The sequence below is a fragment of the Balaenoptera borealis genome, assembly GCF_965194805.1.
Source record: "Balaenoptera borealis genome assembly, chromosome: 4".
Lineage (NCBI taxonomy): Eukaryota > Metazoa > Chordata > Mammalia > Artiodactyla > Balaenopteridae > Balaenoptera > Balaenoptera borealis.
In genome coordinates, this window is record NC_138861.1 from 80,566,412 (window position 1) to 80,590,901 (window position 24,490).

The 24,490-nt window shown below is 36.4% G+C and overlaps 1 protein-coding gene across 1 annotated transcript in view; it reads left to right on the forward strand.

Moving 5' to 3' along the window:
• COX7B2 (cytochrome c oxidase subunit 7B2) overlaps positions 1-23,025 on the forward strand; it is a 99,881-nt gene extending 76,856 nt beyond the window's left edge. Inside the window, exon 2 of the mRNA XM_082390817.1 lies at positions 7,924-23,025. Coding sequence (XP_082246943.1) covers positions 7,983-8,228 — 246 coding nt within the window. The 5' untranslated portion in view covers positions 7,924-7,982 and the 3' untranslated portion in view covers positions 8,229-23,025. The remainder of the gene's footprint in view (positions 1-7,923) is intronic.
• Positions 23,026-24,490: the final 1,465 nt, after the last annotated feature.

Below are 24,490 nucleotides of genomic sequence, written 5' to 3' on the forward strand. Positions count from 1 at the left end.
CTGGAAAACACTAATATGGAGATACGCTCCAGAGGGCAAAAAGCGTGGCACGCTCAGCTAAGTTTGGAAAGCACCACGTGGTGTCCCTCTCAGAGAGTCGCTGTATGCATTAGCACCAGAGAGATTTGGGAAGTACTTCAGTAAAAAAGAATTTGACTTTGTTACCTGCATATTTCTCAAATTTACATGACACAGAAGCCCTTTTTATAAATAACACCCGCTAGCATCAAACAGAACTATTGAAACAGGCACGTGTTTGGGGAAATACTGATAGAAGGTTACTTTACGATTTGGAATCAGTGTCAAGCCAGTTAAGCTAAAAGATAAATTACGTATTCCAGTCACTGGAATGTAATATTCTTTTTTTAAAGTTAATAAAATAAATTCTCACATTCCAGTTTATATGTCAAGTTCTGAGAGTTCCAGTGGCCCGAGGTGTATCCTCAGAGGCTCTCACCTTTGTGTGCGTGTGCAAAAGAACTGTGGTCTGGCTCTGCAAAACAAAGGATCGGATGCAGAAATACAATGACTGCAGAAATAAGGGACTGGCACATTTTAAGATCTTGACTGGGTGAACTGTACAAGTGCTTACTATTACTCACTAACATCTGCATTATTCCCCTGCAAACTCTTCCCCACTCCAGAGTAATGTCTAAGCTGCAAATTTGACCCCATAACTCACGTTCCTAATGTCTTTCAATGGCTCCATATCATTTTCTGGATAAAATTTTCAAAGTTTCTAGAATTTATTATAACCACGATCTCTTTCTTTTCCAAGATTAAGTTGGAGAAATGCTATGCATTTATCCAGACGTTTTGATTTGCCAGATCCACTGAAATAGACTCTTCTAGCTGGACATGACTATATCACAACCTACAAGCCATGGAATGTAGTTAATATAAAATCTTTTGGGAGTAAGCACAGCAGCCCACTTTCTAACACTTAATACATTGCTTGAAATAACAAGGATTTGTTATTCAATCCTTGTAATTTCCAATATTTGAAATGGCCTGTAATGTAAAAATAACATGGGCTCTAAGGAAATTTGCTAGGCCTACTAAAGTTTAATAGAGAACAAAATAAAGTTTAATAGAGAACAGTCATGCCTTTGATGTGCAGTGTGGCATGGAGAAAAGCTCCCAATGTCTCTGTTATTGTTTTGTTCTCTTACACATAGCTATCAGAAAGGGAAAAAATGAGTATAGTTGAGAGCACTTTGTGACTAAAAAAATATAATGGGGTTCATGAGTGAACCACATTAATGTAATTAGGTTCATAAAAGGAATTGCCTGAATGAACACTGTGGTTATTCCCAGGGTGGACATTATTGAATACCTTCAGCATTCTATATAGGATAGAAACAGTCTGTTTATGGTGGCCATGGGAAGAAGTACCTGAGGGAGAGTACATACCTTATATCCCTTCACTCTTCAAGCAACATTTGCCATTTGAGGACATCGACTCGCAAGTTGGCCACTCTGTCATTTCTCCCTCCTGGCATAATAATCCACCGCTGTAATCTGCCTGTTTATTTGTTGAGGTAACATCCGTTATGTCACTTTTTAGGCTTAATAAAGTGACATAATCTACAGCCTTAATCAAATGGCTGTACCGTCCATTGATTCAGTGACTCAGGAGATGATACCATCACATCTGAAACAGAACCATTTTTCAGCATTTCCACCAGCAGCATTGCTTGTGCAGGGTTCCCAGATTTCCTGTTACAAAAAGGCTGAAGGTTTAAGTAATCCTGATGGGAGACACTGCTCCATGTACACTTAATCCCTCCTTGAGCAACCTACTTTTCTGAGAAATACATAAATGAACGGAAGACACTGCAGGTTAGGTGCATTTCATTTCAAGAAGATTGCCTTTTTACTGTTTCTTGTTTTCTGTTGATGTTCTGAAGCTGTCAAAGAAGAGTAGAAATAAAAGGTGGAAATAAAGGTGTTACAGTTGAGTAATGGAGTCTAGGAGCCTTAGCTTTGAAAGTGTATCATTCGTTATACAGCAGAACACCAGTGTTACTAGTGCTTTTAATGTTTTTAAATGCCACCAAATGTTTCTGTTGACTAACTTATTCCCCGGGGGGTTCCTATAGCTCTTTCAGGTTACTGGGCTACTGCTTTCTAAATTACCATGGTGGTGAATTCAATTACTCCTGTACTCTTTCAGTGGCCTAAAAGAATAAATGGTCTTCCTAAAATGTTTTTTCTCTTTGAAAGGTCTAGAGTATTAGAGCTGGATAGGGCCTTAGAGATTATCTGATTCAGTGTTCCATAAACTTGTCTGATGACAAGACTCTCCTGAGAACTTGTTTAAAAAATATATAGATTCTAAGGCTACTCCCCTGGATACTCTGTTGCAATACGTTTGACATGGAGCCCAGGAATCTACATTTTGTAACAAAGAGTCCAAATAACTCTTAGGATCAGGCAGGTTTGGGAAAAGCTAAATTAGTTCCACTTTTTAATTTTATGGATGAGGAAGCAGATGCCTAGATAGATTAAGTGATTCATATAAGTTATACTGCAGAAAAAATTTGAAAAATTGAGATTAGTTCAGGAAAAAAAATATTGTTGGGCAACCTTCATGCATCCCATAGTAGGGAATGTATTTTCTTAGAATTTAAGCCTTCTGTATTGAATAGAACAATGCCATTTAGAAGACTGTGGGAGAAGTGACGAGACACTTTACTCTGTATATGACAGTGGAATTCTCAGTACACAACAGGGAATGATTTTGCTCCACAAGTGACATTTGGCAGTGTCTGGAGATAGATTTTTGGTGTCACAACTAAAGAGAAAGAAGTACTACTGGCATGTAGTGTATAGAGGAAGGGATGCTACTAAAACCCCCTGCAATGCACAGGACATCCACCCACAACAAAGAATTACTTGGACCACAATATCAATAGTGTCCAGGTTGGGAAACCTCGGTATTGATTGTTTCTTGAGCATTATCTCCCTGTGAGATACTTAACAGTACTATCTGGACACATTTGAGAAGTAGGACACAGTTTCCAATTTTCTTACTGAAATTAGATAGAAAGCCTTATATCATAGCTAAGCAGGTCATTTACTGATCCATGTTAGGCTATACTTAGACTGGATGAAATTTCTTTTTTTTTTCCCTTAGGACCATACAGTAAATCTTTTTAGGATTCCTCCTCTTTCTTCTACTCAGGTATCTAGACCTGTCATTCCTAGCACACCTCAATTATGTCTCCTTTGACCTTTCTTCATTCTGTATCTAAATCACCCAAACTCTAATTCCCTGGGATCAGCTAAAAGCTACAGTGTCAGTGTCTGCTGATTTTTAACAGAAATTGAGACAGAGTTTTGGTCATAATCTTAATGCAGAGGCTAAGTGAATAGAATACACAATTTACTTAGAGCAACTTACTTTCCAAATCAGTATGATTTTCTTTTCCTAATATTTCTCAATTCTGTCTCCTCTCTGTCTGTTATCAGTACTTAATTCAGATCCTCATCATCTTTTTAATAAACCATTGAAATAAACACTTAACTAACCTTTTAACTTTTCTGCCACTTTTGCTATTTTCTTACCATTTCTCCACCTAACCTATCTTGGAAAGTGCTTTTTCCTCCAGATTTTTTCCCACCTCAACCTTTTCCTGATTAAACCAATCAGTAGTTTCTCCTCACCTATAAGAATGTTTCTCAAATGTGGATTACATATGGCATCTTTTTTTTTTTGAATTTTATTTTATTTATTTTTTTATACAGCAGGTTCTTACTAGTTATCCATTTTATACACATCAGTGCATACATGTCAATCCCAGTCGCCCAAATCATCCCACCACCACACCCCCACTTTCCCCCCTTGGTGTCCATACGTTTGTTCTCTACATCTGTGTCTCTGTTTCTGCCCTGCAAACCGGTTCATCTGTACCATTTTTCTAGGTTCCACATATATGCATTAATATATGATATTTGTTTTTCTCTTTCTGACTTACTTCACTCTGTATGACAGTCTCTAGATCCATCCACGTCTCTACAAATGATTCAATTTCGTTCCTTTTTATGGCTGAGTAATATTCCATTGTATATATGTGCCACATCTTCTTTATCCATTCGTCTGTTGATGGGCATTTAGGTTGCTTCCATGTCCTGGCGATTGTAAATAGCGCTGCAATGAACATTGGGATTCATGTGTCTTTTTGAATTATGGTTTTCTCTGGGTATACATATGGCATCTTTTTAAAGAGGAAACAAATTATTTCATCTCAACTTGTATCATCTTAAATTATTTGATTATAAAATCACTTATATATGTGTAAACATAAAATCAAATTCATTCTCTTTATGTTTAAAGCTTAACACAACTACGAAACCAAAACAAATTTTCAAATTAAAAATGAATCAAACTATTCAACAAAGAATAGTTGAATATTATTTTCTTGTATTTCTTTATATTATTGTGAAGGGAAAAATCACAGAATTAAGAATTCTCTTTGTTAACTCACATAAAAGGCTTTGAGTTTGAGCATGGTTTTCTCAACAACAGGAAACACTGACTTACAGAATTGAGTCCAGATGCCACAGCAAGGCATATGAAGTCCTCAGTGTCCGCTGCTGTCCTTTTCTCATCCCTCCAGGCTCATCTGTGGGCATTTGCTGCTTCAGCACTTATTACTTAGTGTTACTGAGCTCATCAGGCTGCCCTGCCCCCATACTATTTCAGCTGTCTGTGCTTTCGCTTGTGCTACTTGGTCTACGTTTTTTTTCCCACCAGTTTTGTGTTTATGTTTCTTAATCATCCTTCAAGATCTAACCTAGGTGTGATTTCCTCTAAAACCATTCCTAGAACTCCAGGTTGAAATGTACCTCTCTTATGTGGATTAAGGGCACCCTGTGCTCTTCTGTAGCCTTGTCTCCTCCCTTATAACAGTGCTCTGTCCATCCCCTCCCTCTACCATGAGCTACCATAAGAGTAGGGGTGGTACCAATAGCACCCAGACCAGGCCCTGCCACGCCAGTAGTCACTCCATAAATATAATATATAGTAAACTGAAGTGAAACATTTTCAACTAAAGACCCATCTCTGGTAACCATATTGGTTTTTGTTTCTTTGTATGTTTGTTTGTTTCCAATGCTTGGAATTGAATATACTTTAAGAAAACATGACATAGTTGAAAAATGCACTGGATTTAGAATCATAGGACTTGAGTTCACATCTTGTCCTGTCATTTGTTCTTGTGTGTAAAATGGAGATAATCACCATACCACACTCTTTTGGCAGATGTGCAAAATTCTGGCATGATGTTTGGCAAACAAGCATATATAATAAATATTAGTTTCCTTCCTGCATTATGCTTTACTTCTTTTTATGGCCTTTAGTGATTTAAAATTATTATTGTTACCAGTGAAGCTTCAAATCTGTATACCTCCCTATCGCCATTAGATTGAGGTCCGGTGTTAATTATTTTTCCTGAACTGAGCTTCAGCATTGCTGTATAAAATAGACGAGACGATCAGTCTTTCCTTTTCATCCTCATAGGATACTTCGCTCCCTTTAACTATTTATATTTATTCAGAACATATTTCTTTTCTTTTATTGCCACAGGCATGAGAGAACCTCTGCTTTGTTCTTATTACTTAGAGAAATCTGTCTTCTTCCTTCTCTTTGTAGGCTGTTTTCATCAGAAAGCATCTACTTTGAGAAGCCTTTTCTTTACCTGCATTATATTATTGAATTTACCTTTTTTATGCTTTCATATGGTTATTAGAATCTATAGCTTCATTTCTTTGGGTAATAGGCTTAAGGCTCTTAGATAACACAAAATTTATTGTAGAAGTAAGTCATGTGGAGTTCAGCAAGATGGAAAATTTCTCTAATCACTGGGTTCCTAGCTCTTACATGTGTTTTATAAACAAAAATAGATCAAAGGTACTACAGAAGGCATTCCTAATAAAAAAATTCTTAATAATGGACACATTGGTACAAGCAAATTCAGACTAGATGGCAAAGAAAATGTTCACAGATATGGGAATAGCCAGAGGATGAACTAATCTACAAAAGGATGCGATCATTGTCACTGGAGACAAAGTATTTGAGCTTCAACTTAACATTGAAAGGATAGGAATAATGAAACCAATTTGTCATAAAGCAGCAGGCATGAGTTGATGATCCACAAGAGATCCCTATTATCACAAATTATTCTCTGGTTCTGTGCCTTCCTAAAGACTGAAAGCTATGTGTGGCACAAGTGCTTTTGTATTGGATTAAGGCTGCACCTGTCATACTCTGATCCATTTCACTTTCAACCAACTCTCTGAATTCAATTCAGATTAAACCTGTAGTGCCTTTTGGTGAAGAGATTCATGACTAACAGGAAAAAATTTTGAATGTTTGGAACCTTAGAGGAAATGCATTTGGTTCTGTTTTAGCCCTGTTTGTCACAATCACAAAAAGTACCACTTTACCATCTGGTAGGAAATAAAAGAGAACCTTAGGGTCTTGTTTTCTAAGTTGGGAATAAAATCATTTGAGTTAGCAAATCTCAGTGAGCAGTTATAAGTTTACAAGTACTGACCTCAGGCCCTTTTGTATCCATGTTGCCTGCATTTGGGCCACAGTTAACATATGTCATTGCTAGAGACTGAGCACTGTTTGACAGCTTGCACAGAGAAGAGAAATTGACAGAACTCCTTCATGTGTTTCTGCTTCTATATCTCTTGTTCAGTAGAATTATCTGTTAAAAAAAAAAGAATTATTAGGGCTATTATGGACATGTGCATCTGATTTCATGATTTTTTTTGGCTTGTTCTCAGTTGGTTTTAACTTCTTATGAGGATACCAACATTCATTTATATTTCAGATTAGCTCAAAAATGTTCTTTCTTTGCTTTTGTATCAGCTATTGTGTATGCAAAATTACATCTTTTGATCTTGAAGATTTTGCAGACTATTGGAGGAGAATGTAAAGATAATTCCTCAAGAGAATGACAAGACAAGCCACAGGCTGGAAGAAAATATTTGCAAAAGACATATATGATAAAGGACTGTAATTAGGTTCATTGATGGTAACAAATATAACAAATGTGCTACTCTGGTACAGAATGGAGAAGGCATGCATGTATGGAGTCAGGAATTATATGGAGACTCTGTGCTTTCCGTTCAATTTTGTTGTGAACCTAAAACTACTCTAAAAAAATTGTTTTTAAAAATGATAAAGCGAATGCATCATGTCACATGGTGTGAAAGAAGGGTTATAAAAGTGTAGAAGCCCGGAGAAGAGTTGGCTTATTCAGCCTAGGGAGGTTTCGAAAAGACTTCACAGAAACGGTGGCTTTTAGACTGGGATTTAAAAGGCAAGTAGAATTTTATCTGTAGGAAAGTGCAAGGCAAGAGGTACCGGTAGAAATGAGAAATGGGGAGGAGGTTAAAAGGAATGGAGAAAAGGAGCAAGAAGAAGAGGAGGAGGTATGACATACCCTGTGAATGCCTTGTAATTCTGACTGAAACCAGAGTTTATAGTAGACATAGACAGGTCATTGGACTAGTGGGGCGTGTTGGAATTTTAGCCATTTTATCAGCTGGACATTGTTGTCTCAGTTTGCCATTGAATTTTCCTTTTTTATGCTTTCATATGGTTATTAGAATCTATAGCTTCAGTTCTTTGGGTGATAGGCTTAAGGCTCCTAGATAACACAAAATTTACTGTAGAAGTAAGTCATGTGGAGTTCAGCAAGATGGAAAATTTCTCTAATCAGTGGGTTAACTAACTGTGCAAGTTCACATAGCTAATCGGTGACAGCGCTAAGACTCAACTCCAGACATCATGATATCAAAACTTACCTGCCTGGCCACACTGCAAGACGTGGTGTGGGTGAAACCTTCAAAGTGGGAAGAACTAAACGTGGATCAGATGTCATCGCCTATCTTTTGTTTTTGCAGGTTTCTTTGCAAGGAAATAGACCAGCAGCTTCAAGCAACTGCAGTTCTGTCATACCTTCATGATGTTTCCCTTGGTCAGAAATGCACTAAGTAGTCTCAGGATTCGAAGCATTCAGCAAATTAGGGCAAGACAGAGCCACTCAAAACACTCACCAGATTTTCATGACAAATATGGTGATATTCTGCTAGCCAGCGGAACCGCTTTCTGTGTTGTTGTGTGGGTGTTTACAGCCACACAGGTTGGAATAGAATGGAACCCCTCCCCTGTTGGCAGAGCCACCCCAAAAGAGTGGAATGATGAGTAAGCATCACAGTTACTGTAATACAGAATTGTCTCAAAGTCAGCTTGTCATTTAAATACTCTGCTGTGCATTGAAATATAGCACAATCGAAGAAATAAAATGCATTTGAAAACATTAAAAAGTCGTTGAAAATAGTCATTATAGTGCCTGAAAGCAAGGCAGTAGCAGTGGGTATAGATTACAGGGGATTATGAATAATAAATATTTGAAAGTAGAATTAATGAAGCATGTACTTTTCTGGCTTAATGATTTATGCTAGGTATCTTTCAGTGGATATACATGCCTAGGTACTTAACAAATTAATTTAATTGTTTGGCAAATCCTATTGAATCTTTCTTAAAAACATATTCATAATTGACCATTTTTCACCTCCTTTATCTTTCCTTCCCTGATCTGAACCACCATACTTTCGCTGGGATTATTATAAAAACTCTCTAGCCAGTCTCCTTTCCTTTACACTTGATGACCGTCAAGGCTGCCCTGAACCCCCCCAACCCAGTCGCACACAATCTTTTTTAAGCACAACAGTGAGAATGATCATTTTTTAAAAAATTAGTTTAGTAGTATCACTCCTCTTTTGAAAACACCATGACTCCTCATTTTACAAGAGCATGAGTGCCTCAAGGCAAGGATAATTGGGACTATCTTATGGGTGACTTATCACAGTTGGCAATGGAGACCACCTCCTACTCCTGGATGATCAGCTTCAGGGTAAGTGTACTGTTCCTCAAGCTCAGATATATATAGATATCATTATTCTCTGGATAAAAGACATGTTCCTAGGTGTAAAATTTATAGGTCTTAGGGAATGCTCATTTTCAGCTTTATCAGTATTGCTAAGTTATTCCCCAAAGTGGTTACCTTCTCACCAGCAATGTGTACAACCTCCTCTTGTTCAACATCCAAACTCACTCTTAAGAGTTTTCATGCATTTTAATATTTGCTACTTTGATGAGCATGAAATAATAGCTCATATGTTAATTTATGCTTCCCTGATTACTGATAAGGTCAAACATCTTGTGTTAGCTTTTTGTGTTTTGGGGTTTTTTGTGTATATGACCTTTCTTTTTTAATCATTCTTTTTTTTGTTTATTTTATTTTTGGCTGCATTGGGTCTTCGTTGCTGCTTGCGGGCTTTCTCTAGTTGTGGCGAGTGGGTGCTACTCTTCATTGCGGTGCGCAGGCTTCTCATTGCCGTGGCTTCTCTTGTTGTGGAGCATGGGCTCTAGGCACGCGGGCTTCAGTAGTTGAGGCATGTGGGCTCAGTAGTTGTGGCTCACAGGCTCTAGAGTACAGGCTCAGTAGTTGTGGCACACAGGCTTAGTTGCTCTGTAGCATGTGGGATCCTCCCGGAGCAGGGCTCGAACCCATGACCCTGTGTTGGCAGGTGGATTCTTAACCATTGCGCCACCAGGGAAGCCCTGACCTTTTTATTTGTTGCTTTTGCCATTTTTCTATTCAATTGTTTGTCTTAATCATTTGTAGAATTTTTTTTTGTATATTCTTTATACTAATTATCTCAGTCAGGATTTAATCAGAGAGGCAGAAGCAGTGTGAATAGTATAGAATATAGGGTTGATTTGGGGAATTAAAACTAATGTAGCTGTGAGAGCTAGTAGAGAAGTTTTTACAAGACTGTTGCCTTTGCATCTGGTACTAAATATGTTCACAGTAAAGGAGGAAAACTGAACATGAAGTAAGGGAGAGCCAGGGCCAATGGGAGTTGAGAAGGATGCACTGGGAGCATGACCGCAAGCTGGAACCTGTGCCTGTTTCTCACTGTCTCTAACTAAGATGACATGGATGACTTATGGGAGAAGCTGGTGCCCTTCACTGCGGAACTGCACAGTCACCTTGCTCAGGACTCAAAAGAGCTGGAGAAGAACTGGTAGGAGTTAAAATAGCTACAGGCCCAGGTGCTGTTTCTTATCAATCAAGCCAGAAGATGAGTAGCAGCGTACCCGAGCTGCTGCAGTGCAGGGCTGCTGGTCTACACCAGCCTTCCAAGTGTAAAATGGATGCTGGCTCATGTCCGCCATCCCTATCTCATGCATTCTCTCTTGTGGCCAATCCTAACCTGAAACCATAGAGGGGAGGGAATTCTGGAAAAAGTAGTTCAAGCCTAGCTAAGTTGACATTTAGAAAGCCACCGTAATCCACCCCTTGTCAACTCGACATCAGTGCACATCTTTCCTAACCGTACCTATATTTCAAATAAAGACAGTAGCAAAAATAGGCTTTCACCTAACATGATGCAACTTTCTCTCTTAAAACTAATCCTATCCCCAAAAGAGGACATCACAAAGACCCTTTATCCATGGCAGTGTGGCACTCTCAACCTCCAGTTTAATGGAACCATCGCTGTGATCACTAATGAAAGCCTAAGACTTCTAGACCAGCAAAGCTCCAAGTTATAGGGACAGGAAACAAATACTTCTCTAGTGTATTGCTAGGGGTAATTGTGAAGAAGCCACTCTAATCTCCACCTCTTGATTCCCAGACCTGTAAATCTCAACTCTGGGAAAATAGCACTATATATCTGTTGGTTGTTTACAGGATGTCCAACATCTTAGAAGACATTACCTCAGCCTGGCAAGGTGGTGTTACCCAGCTGCCGCAGTCACTAACACTTCACAAGGCCATTGTACCATTTTATCAGTGTTGGGATACATGGTAAGATCAGTGACTCCCATAAGCATAAGCCCATTACTATACATTATTTGCTTTTTATTATAAAAAATAAGCTTCTTGGTCAGAATCAGTGCTGTGTTGCATACCATGGTAGTAATTAAGACATTTTGTAAGTTCATGGATGATGGTATTCACAGGAAGGTCACAGGGAGAGAAAGTAAATCTACATTGTTACTAAGTGTGTATTAAAGTGAGAACAAAGTATTGCCTTTTCCATGATGGAAATGGTCTAATGAAATCAACCTGGCACTGATGATTCCCTTCCTTCCTCCACGGAATAGTGCCAGTGGAGGTGCAGTGTTGGTCTGTACATTTGGTAGATTGGGCACTCAACAGTGACTACAGCCAGACTAACCTCGATGAGTGCAAGTCCACGTTGTTGAGCACACACATAATCTCCATCCCTGCTGTGATGACCACTTTGTCTCTGAGCCATTGTGAAAGCACAGAGTGGCTGAGAAAGAGAGTGACAGCCATAAGAAGGGGTCATCTTCTCCACCGGGGTATTAAGATACTCCTCTGCTGAGTATCCTTTTGGTGAGTATTTATATGGGACCTGAATATCTTCCTACTCTGTGCTCATTTAGAGAAGTCTGTTCACGTAATCCATTCCCATGCTTGTCACCAGTTTTCCAATAGTGTTCCTTCTAATTCCCTGCCCAGCCTGCCAAGCCATTAGCTGGCATCTATGGCTTGGTATACAGTTGTACCTCTGGCCAAGCAACAACTCTGTGTACTATTTCATGTACTGCCCACCAGGAAGATTTCCCTTCCTCAGGGCCAATTTGGAATTAAGCTGTATTACTGAAGCTATCTGCTTTCAGGTATGGCCAGCATATTTTGTAGAACCAGATCCAAATTCTTTCTTCCTTGGTCAAATGGTTTACAAACCCATAAATCCTAGGTTTGAAGTGACATGAAACCTTCCCAAACACAAAACTTGTAAACAGTGGAGCCTGGAGTCAAGCTTTAGAATATGTTCTTTTACTTCCAAGTTACACTGTCTGTTAGTCTTTCTTCAAGTTTACAGGTTGAAAGTTCTGGAGAAGGATTCAAGCTGGAGCTAGAGAAGATAGGGAGCTATCTAGATTGTTTTGAAAGCCATGGGGGTGAAAAACATTATCAAGAGAGTATATCAACAAAGAAGTAGATATAGGGAATGCATGAGGCATGCAATGAGTAGTATATTTTAAAATGGCAATTTCTTTCTTTCTTACCTTCACCCTGAATATTTTCTGATTTGAAGTGAGGATTAAAGCCTACCTCTTTAGGTTTATATATGTATGTGTAAGCATGTGCCCGCATGTGTGTGAGTGTGTGTATGTATGTGTGTGGAGTGTGCATACGTGGGTATATCTGTATAGATATAGATATGTACACACACATATATCTATACAGATATACACACATACATATACATATATATTTTAAAAAACAATTATTTTAGGAATGTATATACACATAAATATGTAAATTATTTTTATATTAAAATTTGTGACCACTGGTTTCTATAAAAAAATTGAGATATTGAATCTTTTGCTATTTCTGACTTTTCTCACTGGATTATTATAACCTGATCATACATAAAACATCAAATGCAAGCTGTTTTGTTGTTCTCCATGTGTCTTAAAACTGACTTTTGAATAAATTTATCAAATTTCCAGCCATAATGTAATTCTTATAGTGCCTCATACACTTCTTGGAAAATTATATTATTATATATTATTATGAGGAAAATATTACTTGGCAGTTACTGAATACATTTGCTTGCTGTCAGCAAAGGAGGAGAACTTCATTTTGACACATACTCTCCCTTTACTTGGAAAAACTGGGCTACTAGGGCTACACTTTGGTACTGGGCTTAAGTATGAATAATAAGTGAAGAATGAATAATTAAAGCTTTCTATATCTATGTGCTGTTGAAGAATTGAATGCTTTTCTCATTTGAAATTTATAGTAATCCTGTAGAGTACATAAGCTAGTCATGTATCCTATTGAATAAATGTATACACATGATTAGCCATGGGTTGGTTAAGTGACATGGAAGCCATCTAAAAATGAAGATAGAAATAGAATCCACATCTCTTGGCTTTTGGTCTACTGTTCCATTAGAATTTCTCATGCTTTCTAAGAAAAGACAACCCTGATCTTATCCTATGTGATGATGGTAAATTGATAAATAACTGGTGTGGCTGCATGCCAACTATTGGGAGGGTTGGTAAGTTAAAGAGTCAGGCTGGAGAATAGGACTGAAAGGGTGGTGTGTGTTTGATCAGCCTAATTTATGTGCAGCCACTTTAATGGGATTTGAATATGAGGTCCAGTATTTACTAGTTCTTGCTTCATGACACAACCTTATAGATAAGTTAATAACAATGACAAGAACTATCCAAAAAAACTGTATAAATTCTGGTCTCAGGTGTAAAATAAAGTAAGAGATATCTCTGTGTTAGAGTTTTCACTCATGTCCTTAACTGATCTAACAGAGGCAGTGTGTGCCATCTTCAAAGATGTAAGAAAAATGAAGTGGAGATAGCAAGCTAGTTATTAGCAGCCATTGTTAAAACAGATTTCCATAGAGAATTCCCCCTTTTAAGAGAAATTTCTGTGAAATTTGGAAATTGTTTAAGTATTATGTTAGTTCCTCATTTGTTATGAGTATAGTAAATGGCATAGATGTATGACATACATCATAAAATCTTTCATGTTTTGCAGTAACAGCAGTTGCTTTCCTGGGGGAATGACATTAATTTGAGCAGTATCTCTTATTTTCCAATAACCTTTTATGTTACAAAAAAATCGGCAACTTCATTTTCTTCCCCTATCTGGAAACCATAGAAACCAATGTGAAATTATAGCTAAGAAGTTCGTCACTGGGCTATCTCAAGCTGATCTCCATGGAAACATATCACATTTTCTTGAAATGAAAGATCTTCCAATCAGACACACAACCATAACTGATGGGTGTCTGACAAATATACCAACAACAACAAAAAAAGTATATGGATATTTTATTGTATAATACATTCAGAAGAGTTTTAAAACTGCTTCGTAAATGAGAACATTTAAATGGTAAGTATTATGCCAACTACAGAAATAAAAATACAGTTTTGAAAACAATGTTCTGTCACTCTATTTAAATATTGTTCTTTCTAGATTTTTGCATTAAAGGCAACTTTCTAAACTCATACGGACTTTGAATTCAGAAAGATCTATATTCAGTGCCTAACTCTGCCCCTTAGCTATCTGGCTTATCTCTCCCAATTTTTTAATTGTAGAGTTAAGGGATATAATACCTGATTTACAGATTCTGTTTGCTAATGAGTTAAGCTAAATGCTTAATAAGCAGTTATAAATTTTTATCTGGTTAAATGACTAAATGAGTGATGGACTGAAGATGAGGATGAGATTGAGGATTATGATTTCAGCCCTTTAATGAGTGGTTAAGAGATAGTATTGTTCTAGGTGAAAGAGACTAAATAGGAATGTCACTGTCAAGGGCTTTGACTGTGATTTAGCTTTGATAATACAAAGACTATCCCTAGTTCAAAATTTGAATAATCTCCAAAAATTTATTTTTAAGATTGTTGTTTGGAGCTTGGGTCATATGAATGGGGTGGGGAAGGGACTTCATCATATTATAGGAGTAGGCTCTAAAATAAGCCTGTAAGGTAAAAATCATATTTTCAAAATTACCTTAAATTACACATAAAATTCTGTATTCATTTAATGTGGTGTTCTGTTATATAAAGAATATATACAGTAGTATACGTTTACCAGACATACACATGACAAATACAATTGTACAATATAACCCTCACAGAGTGTGAGGACATGTCCTTTTGTGAGAGCAAAGTGAACCACTCAAGAATACACAGACTTATGGAGCAGAACAATAAATGGAATGTTCTGCCCTGTATGCACTATTTTTCCTTTTTTTTTTTTTTTTTTGTCTCTGTCGTTCTGTATCTGCGTCACAGTCTCTTAATTTCTCCCCACACCTCTTTCCATTTTCCTTTCCTCTGTTCCTGTCTCTTTGTCTCCAAGTCTACATAGTTGAATCTGATTAAATTAAATACATATATGATGTGACTCCACTTTATCACCATGGAAACAGTATTAAAATTAAGCAGCTTTTAAACTTTCTCTGCTGCAACACATGCTGAATGATATACAACAAACTGCTATGCCTGTATTCAGAATTTTATTTTTCCAAAAATAAGGAAAGAAAGCAATAGAAACATTCATGTTTTATGGGTTAAGAAGTTATGGATATTCATAAAGTATTTTAAACACACATGATTTCATTGATTATAGAATTTCTCAAACTGTTTTTAAGGAAATAACTAAACATTCATAAGCTGTATGATAATTTATGTACCTCAAGTATGTTATAATTTATTTACCTCAAGTATGTTAAAGAACTATATTTTTAAAATTTTGCTTACCTCAAGCTAAGATATAGGCTTTCAGTTATGTTACAATTTCAAGTGCATTACATTTGACCACACACCTTTTTTTCTCGATGAAACACGTTCAAATGTTAATATATATGAGGGGCATATGCTAGCAAAACCTTAAATTCACTCCAATTTCTTTCTTTTTCTCTATATACCTACTTCCCCTACCTACTAAATAATTTGTGAACCTGAGTTTTTAACTCTTAGGACTGTAGTAATAAAGACATTATGTGATTTTTACATCACTTGATGTTAATGAGAATGCTGGTTAGGATCATGTGCCACCCTGCCAAAGTTTGTTTGCCTCATACATTCTCTAAATTGTGATATTAAGAAATTGTTTAAGTTCTAGTAACTGTAAAAATGACTCCCTGAGAATACTGAAAAGCAATAAAAGCTGTTATCCCCAGTGGAATAGGGTAAGACTTATGACCTTACAATTATTTTTAAAAAGTTATTCATAAATTAAGCTTGTAAGAAACCACCCACTTCATATATGAGTGAAAATTAATTTTCAATGTACTTTCACAATATGATATCTGAAATACAAATAAATTTGAAATATGCTTGTTATTTTCCTAATGTGACAACATAGAATGATTTGTTGAGCATGAGAATCATTCTGTAAATTTAAAAAAATAATAATTTAACTTCACCTTGTTAGAACAAACAGCATTAAAATTTGGCTAATTAAAGAATCAAACCAACAGGAAAAAATAGCGTTTTCTTTATTTGCTAAATGTTATCCAACTTCGGTAGTCAATTCTTGAGTTATTACCTAAGAAGTAAAGAAATTTAGGATGGTTGATTCTGTAAAATGAAACAAAAATGCTATTAATAGCACTTAAAAGGAAGATTCCAGGACAGTTGGATGAAGGGGAATTTTATATTGCACACAACTACAACTACTTTTTCTGAAATATTACATAAAATTTTTAAGCAAGATTATTTTCATGGTCTTTACTTATATGTCACATGTTTATATAGTTGTTTAATTAATAGAATGCTACAATAGAGTGAATGTATCCCTCCAAAATTCATGTTGAAACTTAATCCCCAGTGTGATGGTATTTGAGGTGGGGCCTTTGGGAGATGATTAGATCATGATGGTAGAGCCCTCATGAACGGGATTAGTGCCCTTATAAAAGAGATCCCAAAGAGTTCACTTGCCCTTCGGACATGTGAGAACATAGCCAGAAGAAGCATCTTTAAATGAGGAAGCGGACTCTCATCAGACACTGAATCTGAAAGCAGGTTGATCTTGGGCTTCCCAGCCTCCAGAACTGTGAGAGATACATTGCTCTTGTTTATAAGCCACTCAGTCTATGGGATTCTGTTATAGCAGCCTGAATATACTAAGACAAATGTTTTGAATACTTTACTCATTCAAAATTAATAATTTATTGGGTTGCATTATAAATCTCCTCAGAATATAATATAATTAACTAGTCTGTGGAATAGGATTATTAGAATTTGAAGTGACTGTGGGAAAGAGAGTGGCAAAATAACAAAAAGCATCTTCTTTTATGAATTAGTCCCAAATGCATGCCACACCTTATTTGTATTAGTTGGAACTGACCATTTTGTAAAGCTCCCTGTCACTGAGCCAAATCTCTCTTCAGAGCTAAACTTTATAAACTTGGTAAACTTGGTAAATTTGTCTGTGGTTAGATACAGTAAGGCTGAGCTAAAGAGAGAGATCTAAAATGCAGTTTCAAGAAAATTGAAATTTATTTCTCTCTGATTTAGCAGTTCAGTGTAGGCACATGGTTCAGGGCAGTAAGCAACACCATAGCAACAACAGAGGCCACTGGAGATGCAAGGACAAATAAGAAGCATTAATAATAGGAAGGAGATTTACATATCTCTCAAGTCAAAATAAGTTCACTCTTTTCCCCCAAAACAGTATGGTTATAGAAACAGTAAGATTGTGTTTGTGTTGTGTGTGTGTGTGATTGAAGTAATATAAATACTATGACCTTATTACAATTAAAACCAAAAAAAAAAAAATCCCAAAATTATAAAACAGAAAGCGTCGTCCACCTGGAATGAATTATATATATATAAATGGCAATGTTTCCTTCAAACTGAGGAAAAAATATAACAGGTTATTCTGCATATTCCTATGCAAATATATTTGAAAATCTAGATTAAAATGAATAATTTATCGAAATGCATTAATCCTAAAAGATATAGAGTTTAAACAGACCAATTACCATAGAACAAACAGAGGAAGTAGAGAGATGACTCCAATTTAAAAAAAAAAAAAAACACCCCTGAATAAGCCCAGTTGAAAATTTTGCCAAACTTTGAAATTAAGAAAATCTTCAATCTAAACTATTCTAGAACAGAAAAAAAAAGAGGAAAATTCCAAATTCATTTTAGGAATGACATGAGTGTATTATAGACTCCAAACATTACAAAGATTTTACCTAAAATAAAATTACAATCCAATCTCAATATTAGTATGGGAATAATACATGATGATCATGTGGATTTATTCCAGGAATGCAATGTGCAGTGATAGTTAAATATCAACAAACATTTATATAACCCATTGTATTAATAGAGCTAGGGAGATAAATCATCTGCTCATGTTCATAGATGCATAACAATATTTAACAATATTTAAAAGTATTATGCTTTAAAAACAAAATAAAAATATGATTCATGTATGTGAGCGCGTACACACACACACCCCCTACAACCCTTGACCCTAAAGTCAGCATCTTACCTAATGGAAAAACATTTGAGACTTTTGCTTAATATCAAGCACAAAGCAAGTATGTTCTGTATTTCTGTTATCACTTAACATTTTTATTGCAGGAATTAGTTTATAAAATTAAAATGCAGTTAGAGGCATAGGAATTGGAAAGAAAGAGTTAACTTCTATTTGCAGATGATAGAAGTATGTATGTGGAAAACCAAAAAACACTGATGGGGTAACTACAAACAAGAGAATTCCAGGGTGGGATCAGATTATAAAATCAACCTTGGAAAGGATAACGTGGATGAGGCAATTCCGTTTACAAAAGGAAAAATAGATGAGCACATAGAACACCTAGATATAGACATATGTCCAATATATATGTGTGTCTATATGAACGAATGAAAATATATACCATGTTCTTGGACAGGGATACTTAATGTCATATAGAGTTTAATCTTCCCTGAGATAATTATAACATTTAAGCTTTTCCAGGAAATACTAATAAACTATATTTCTTTGGGACTTGGCAAGTTAATTATAAAATTTATCAGAGCAAATAATCAGGACACATGAAAATCCTGTAAGTGTGTGACTGACTCTCTTAGTTATTAAAACATTTTTCAGAGTCTGTATTTCTAAAGCCCTGTGCTATTGTGTACAAATGGAAGCTCAATATAAGAGAATAGGGAATCCATAAATAGACCTTATTGTATTTAACATATGACAAAGGTAGTGATCTCGGCTGGCCTCGGCCTGCAACGGCTTGAAGGAGGGTTTCGGTTCCCGGCCAGAGATTGAAGTCAGGCTGGGGCAGTGAGAGCGCTAAATCCTAGCCACTAGACCACAAGGGACCAGTAGCCAGTGACAAGACCTTGGCCCATCACTGTGTGGAAATGAATTTTCACGTAGAGACGGAAAGTAGTGAAACAAGTGAAGTGTTTATTAGGAGGAAGAAGGGTACATGTGGATAGACACATGGGCTGGCTCAGAGAGAGAGAGTCGCAGCCTTGTGGTAGTTTGAATCACTTTTATAGGGCATTTCTTCCGGGTGTCCTTTGGCGAATCATTTTGATTTGCCTGGTTCTGAGTCCGTATTTGGTATATCTCAGGAACCTCCCATGTGTGCACACGCATCTCTTAGCCAAGATGGATTCCAGCGAAGAGGCCTATGGGTAGCTTAACATCACTCCCCTTTTGACCTCCAAGAAGCTTTATAGTCAGGAAGGTCTCCTTGACTTTGAGAATGAGAAATACGTGGTTTCCTATCTTTCATCTGGGCAGAGCCCAGCCTCCTCTCTGGCTCCTGCTGTTATGGAGTTTCTGTCCACAGGGAACGAACTCCTGCTGCTCACCCTGGGACTCATCTATCTCTTGCCTCAGTAGCATTTACACAGTGGGGAGAAGATGAACTTTTAATGAATAGTGTTGGGATAACTAGTCAACCACAAGGAAAATAGATACAATTGTATCCATTTCTGACACTGAAGACGGAATAAATTCTGACTGGTTTGGATCTCTAAATACAAAAAAAAATGAAAATATAAAACAAGAAGAAAATACAAAACAAGAAGAAAACATGGGGGAATTTATAATGCAAGGGTGTGAAAGTTTTCCTAATTATGAATCAAAGTCCATATGCAAGGAGAAAAAAATATTGATAAATTTAACCATATAAAGAAATAACTTTTACATTGCAAAAATTCCAATAAGCAAAGTATAAAACACATGATGAATCAGAAAAAGTGTTTGAAAATTATGTCAATTTAAAGAGTTACTATCCCTAATATATAAAAGCCTTCTGAAAGTAGAGAGGTAAATGAACAATGGGCAAAAGAGATATGAACAGACAGTTCACAGAAAAAGAAATGCAAATAGCTCTTATATACATGAAAATATTCACAACTTTCCATAAGAGAAATGTGCTAATTACAGCTAAACTGAGATACTGTTTCTCACCAATCAGATTGACAAAAATCCCAAAGTTTGACTAAATGTTGATGAGGTTGAGGGAAAACAGGCACTTTCATAGATTGCTACTGGGAATGGAAAATGGTAAATTTCTCTGAAGGAGAATTTGGCTATATTTTGCATTTATCTTTTAACCCAGCAATCTCATTTCTAGGAATCTATCTCAGAATGCACTGGCAAATACATGAAAAGGTATATGCAGAATGCTATTCATGGAAACACTTTTGAAATAGCAAAAAACTGTAAATAGCCAGTTACTGAACTCTTTTTCTTCTCAGCTTCAAAATCCACCCTCAGATTTGCAGTCTGGGCCTCTGCTAACCACCTGTTTGCTCCCTGGCTTCCCCAAGTCTACGCCTGCAGGGGGCACTATAGCAAGACTGGAACTTGAAAGAAAGGACACCAGCCTTTCCGAAGGGTCTAGAGGATGCTTTGCCTTCACTTCCTTTGAGTGTCACAACAGCAACACTTCTCTCCAGCAAGAGTTTGTTCCCCACTGACTTAAATACTGCCTTTAGCGCACACTAAATGCTTTTGTCTGGAGTTTGACATGTGGATCATACAATTTATTTGGAAGAACAAACACTATCCAGGAAAACTTGGACTTTTTCATAAGTAGCGTTGGATTAGCTGGTTAACCGTAGGAAAATAGACGGCACTGATTCCATTTACGGCGCTCCTTATAGGCTTGATTCCACATTGTTCTGAGATTTAAATATTTAAAAAATGAAATCTTAGAACTAGATGAACATGAGAACACTTATGTGTCACACAGGTAGTAACTAGAGGGAAAAACAGCACCTATGGCCAGGGAAACAAAGGGGAAAAAAGCTGCACTTATGAGAACTTCAAATCATAAAAAGGGTGGTGAACAGAAATGGTACTTAGACCTCCAAAGAAGGGACAGTGCTTGGCTGGCATTGGCATCTTTGATCTTGGAGACCGGCAGAGCTGGCATCCAGACCTCCAATGAGGGGCAACCAGCAGGCTTGTGCTGGTTGGAATCTGTGATAGCATAATAAGCATCTGTGAGAATCAGAAAAACTCTAAAATGGAATTAAATGTTCCCTTCAGAGAATATTAGGAAACCATCTCATTTCAGAAATTGGAATAAAAATTTTAGCATTCATATTTTTCTAGCTAATAAGAAAAAAGACAGAGTTAGAATATTACCACTAAAAGAATGGATCTAAGCAATAGTAATTAGTGACTACTTACATCACAAAAAAAGAGAAAATAAGACAATATATGCCTACTGGTGAGAGTACAAACACTGTCTCTGAACTACTGTTGCCAAAAAAACCCAAAGTTGAATATCATTCTAACTACCGATTTACAAGAAATAAGGAGACAGAGAAACATTTTGGACAACACCATGGGGCTGCGGTATGCAAAATCAAGACTGCGAAACTCTTTTGGACAAATATATCCAGTTTCCTCTGCAAATAACTGGCAAGGAAAATAAAAAGAGAGAGTGGGAAGGAACATATAAAGTGAGACTTAACAGACAGAATAATTGCAATATATGGACCTTCCTTGGATCTTGACTCAAACAAAAAATATATGAGACAATAGGGAATTTAAATACTGACTAGACTGGACGTGTGATGATTTTAAAGAACTTTTTTTAGATGTAATGATATTTTGGTTATGTTAAAAGTAAAAGAATGCTCGTATTTTAGAAATATACCCTGAGACATTTTTAAGTAAAATGCTGTCTAGAATTTGCTTCAAAATAATCCAGTGTGTATGTTGGGAGTGGGTGCATAAATGAAATGATAATGGCCATTTGTTGAAAACTATTAAAACTTAGAATTGTATGCATAGGAGTTCATTTTCTTATTACTTCTATTTGTATATTTATATATTGTTTTTGACATTTTCCAAAATTAAAAATAAATACATTTAGTATACTTATTTATAGTATATTTTGCTGATAATCATAGTGATTAATAATAATGACAATGCGCCTTTCATTTTGAGAACTCTGATGTTTAAATGCACTTTAAATGCATTATTTCTTTAAATTTCCCCAATAAATATGTGATCTTTTTATGATTATTTCCATTTGTTTGATTTCAAAGCCTTTACCCTTACAACTATTTGCCTCTCTGCCATTCTATCTAATTAGTGGTAAAGGTGATAAAAATTTCAGTTGCAAGTTTGTCAGTGAATAAGTCCTTTTAATATTAATATTTAATAATTATGAAATAATAATGCTTGCCTATTATTATTATGTGCCAGGCACTGTTCTAAGGACTTTGGGTGTATTTATTTGACACCCTTAACTACCTTATGAAGTAAAAGTTTTATTAGCTAAATTCATTTTATCATGCTTGGAAAGCTTGTGTGATTTGAGAGTCACCTATCCAGAATCTATTTAAATATTTATCTTCTGTTAGACCTATAAATTCCTTATTTGTTACTATTAGAAATAACACTGTATGAAGCAGCCTGTACACAAATCTTGAATCTTCACTTTTGGTATTTTTAAGTAGCGTCTTATACGAGAAATTGCTAGGTATAACCATTTTTAAACTTTTGTTATATATTGATATGGATATTGATACAAGTGCTTTTTAGAAAAATTTTGCCAACTTCCATCAGTTGTACATAGCAGTTTCAGCACTATTTGGAGTTCAGTACACTTGAGTCCCACTTAGTAATCTCATTTTTAAAAAGCAGGATTGAAACCTGAGAAGTAAAGAAATGCCATGTCATTTGTATGTTAATTTTCATTTCTTTGATTGTTAATAGTATGGGACATTCTAAAATAATATTGTATTATGCAACTGTATGTATGTGTGTATATGTATTGTCCATTATATTCCTTCATCTGCTTTTTCGACTGACATTCTCATCCTATTAAATTGTAGGACTTCTTGATATCGTAAAGTACCAGTTATTTTCAGTCATATGTGCTGCAAATGCTTTCTTACTTTAGTTTTTGCCCTTTAAATTTGTTCAGGATATTTTTTTTTTTTTTTTTTTTAATTAATTTTTATTTATTTATTTATTTATTTATCTATGGCTGTGTTGGGTCCCCGTTTCCGTGCGAGGGCTTTCCCCAGTTGCGGCAAGCGGGGGCCACTCTTCATCGCGGTGCGCGGGCCTCTCACTATCGCGGCCTCTCCTGTTGGGGAGCACAGGCTCCAGACGCGCAGGCTCAGTAATTGTGGCTCACGGGCCCAGCCGCCCCGCGGCATGTGGGATCCTCCCAGACCAGGGCTCGAACCCGCGTCCCCCGCACTGGCAGGCAGACTCTCAACCACTGCGCCACCAGGGAAGCCCCCCAGGATATTTTTGACAGGTGAATTTTTTCAGTTTTGATGTAATCATTTAATCAGTCATTTCCTTTGACCTTTTCCAGGGAGCTTTTTCACTTGGATAGTCTTTTGGGATCACATCAGAGAAACATTCACAGACTTGTGCACTAGTTGGTTTGTTTTTGAGACATTATTCTCCCCTTTGTCCAAAATGCTCTAGTCAACTGATTTCCTTTCATATCCTTGAATCTACCAAGCTCTTTGCCAATTTAGTCTGGGGAAGGGATATTATAGTGCCTGTTCTCTAGGCAGTTCAGAGCTGGACCAACTTGTTTCAAGGCTGTTTTGTAGTCTGAATTGGTTGAAGGATCCTGGCTGTCAAACAACCTGATCTCAGCAGGAAATTCCTGTCATTGAGCTGAAGAGCATTATTAGTCTAAAGGCTGCGGAAGCCAGCTTGTGACAAGAGAATCACCAGTGCCTTACAGTGTGAACACATGGCTTTGACGCAAATAGGTCATGAGAAGAAAATACAGAAGAGAATTAATTGAAAAACGTCAACATTTTAAAAGCAAGGTTTAATTTTTCTTGTCATTGCCTCTTTAATGATGGCATAGGAGACATTTAGCAAGATGCTTGGAGAATTTCATTCACAGACATAGCTTATCTAAAGCACTGAAATCCCAAAGTTTCATCCCAGTATTTAACTCACATCAAGTACATATTTGACTACAGAATTTCAGTGACAACAACAAAATAAATCATTCCTGTTAAAACTTCAGAGATGATTCTCCATTTCTCTTTTCACTACTCAGAAAGAGAGTTAAAACAAGTGTGAATTTAGAAACCTGACTTTTGTTTGGAAATCTTGTTATTTTGAGAAGGAACATTTTGAAACAGATTTTTTCCCTTTTATTTTTAACATTTTTTATTTGTAACGAAGTAATACAAGTACATGGTTTTAAAACTCTAGCAGTGTAAAGGGCTTAAAAAAAAAGCCTCCCACATGATTTCCTCCTATCTTCAGTTTCTCTTTCATTAGAACCATTTTACAGTTTTCTAATTGTTTTTCTGTTTGTTATTTCTTCCTGTAACTCTACATCATTAAACTTAAATTGATATGTCTTGATTAATCCATTTCAGACATTGTCTATGGATGTCTTTGTATGA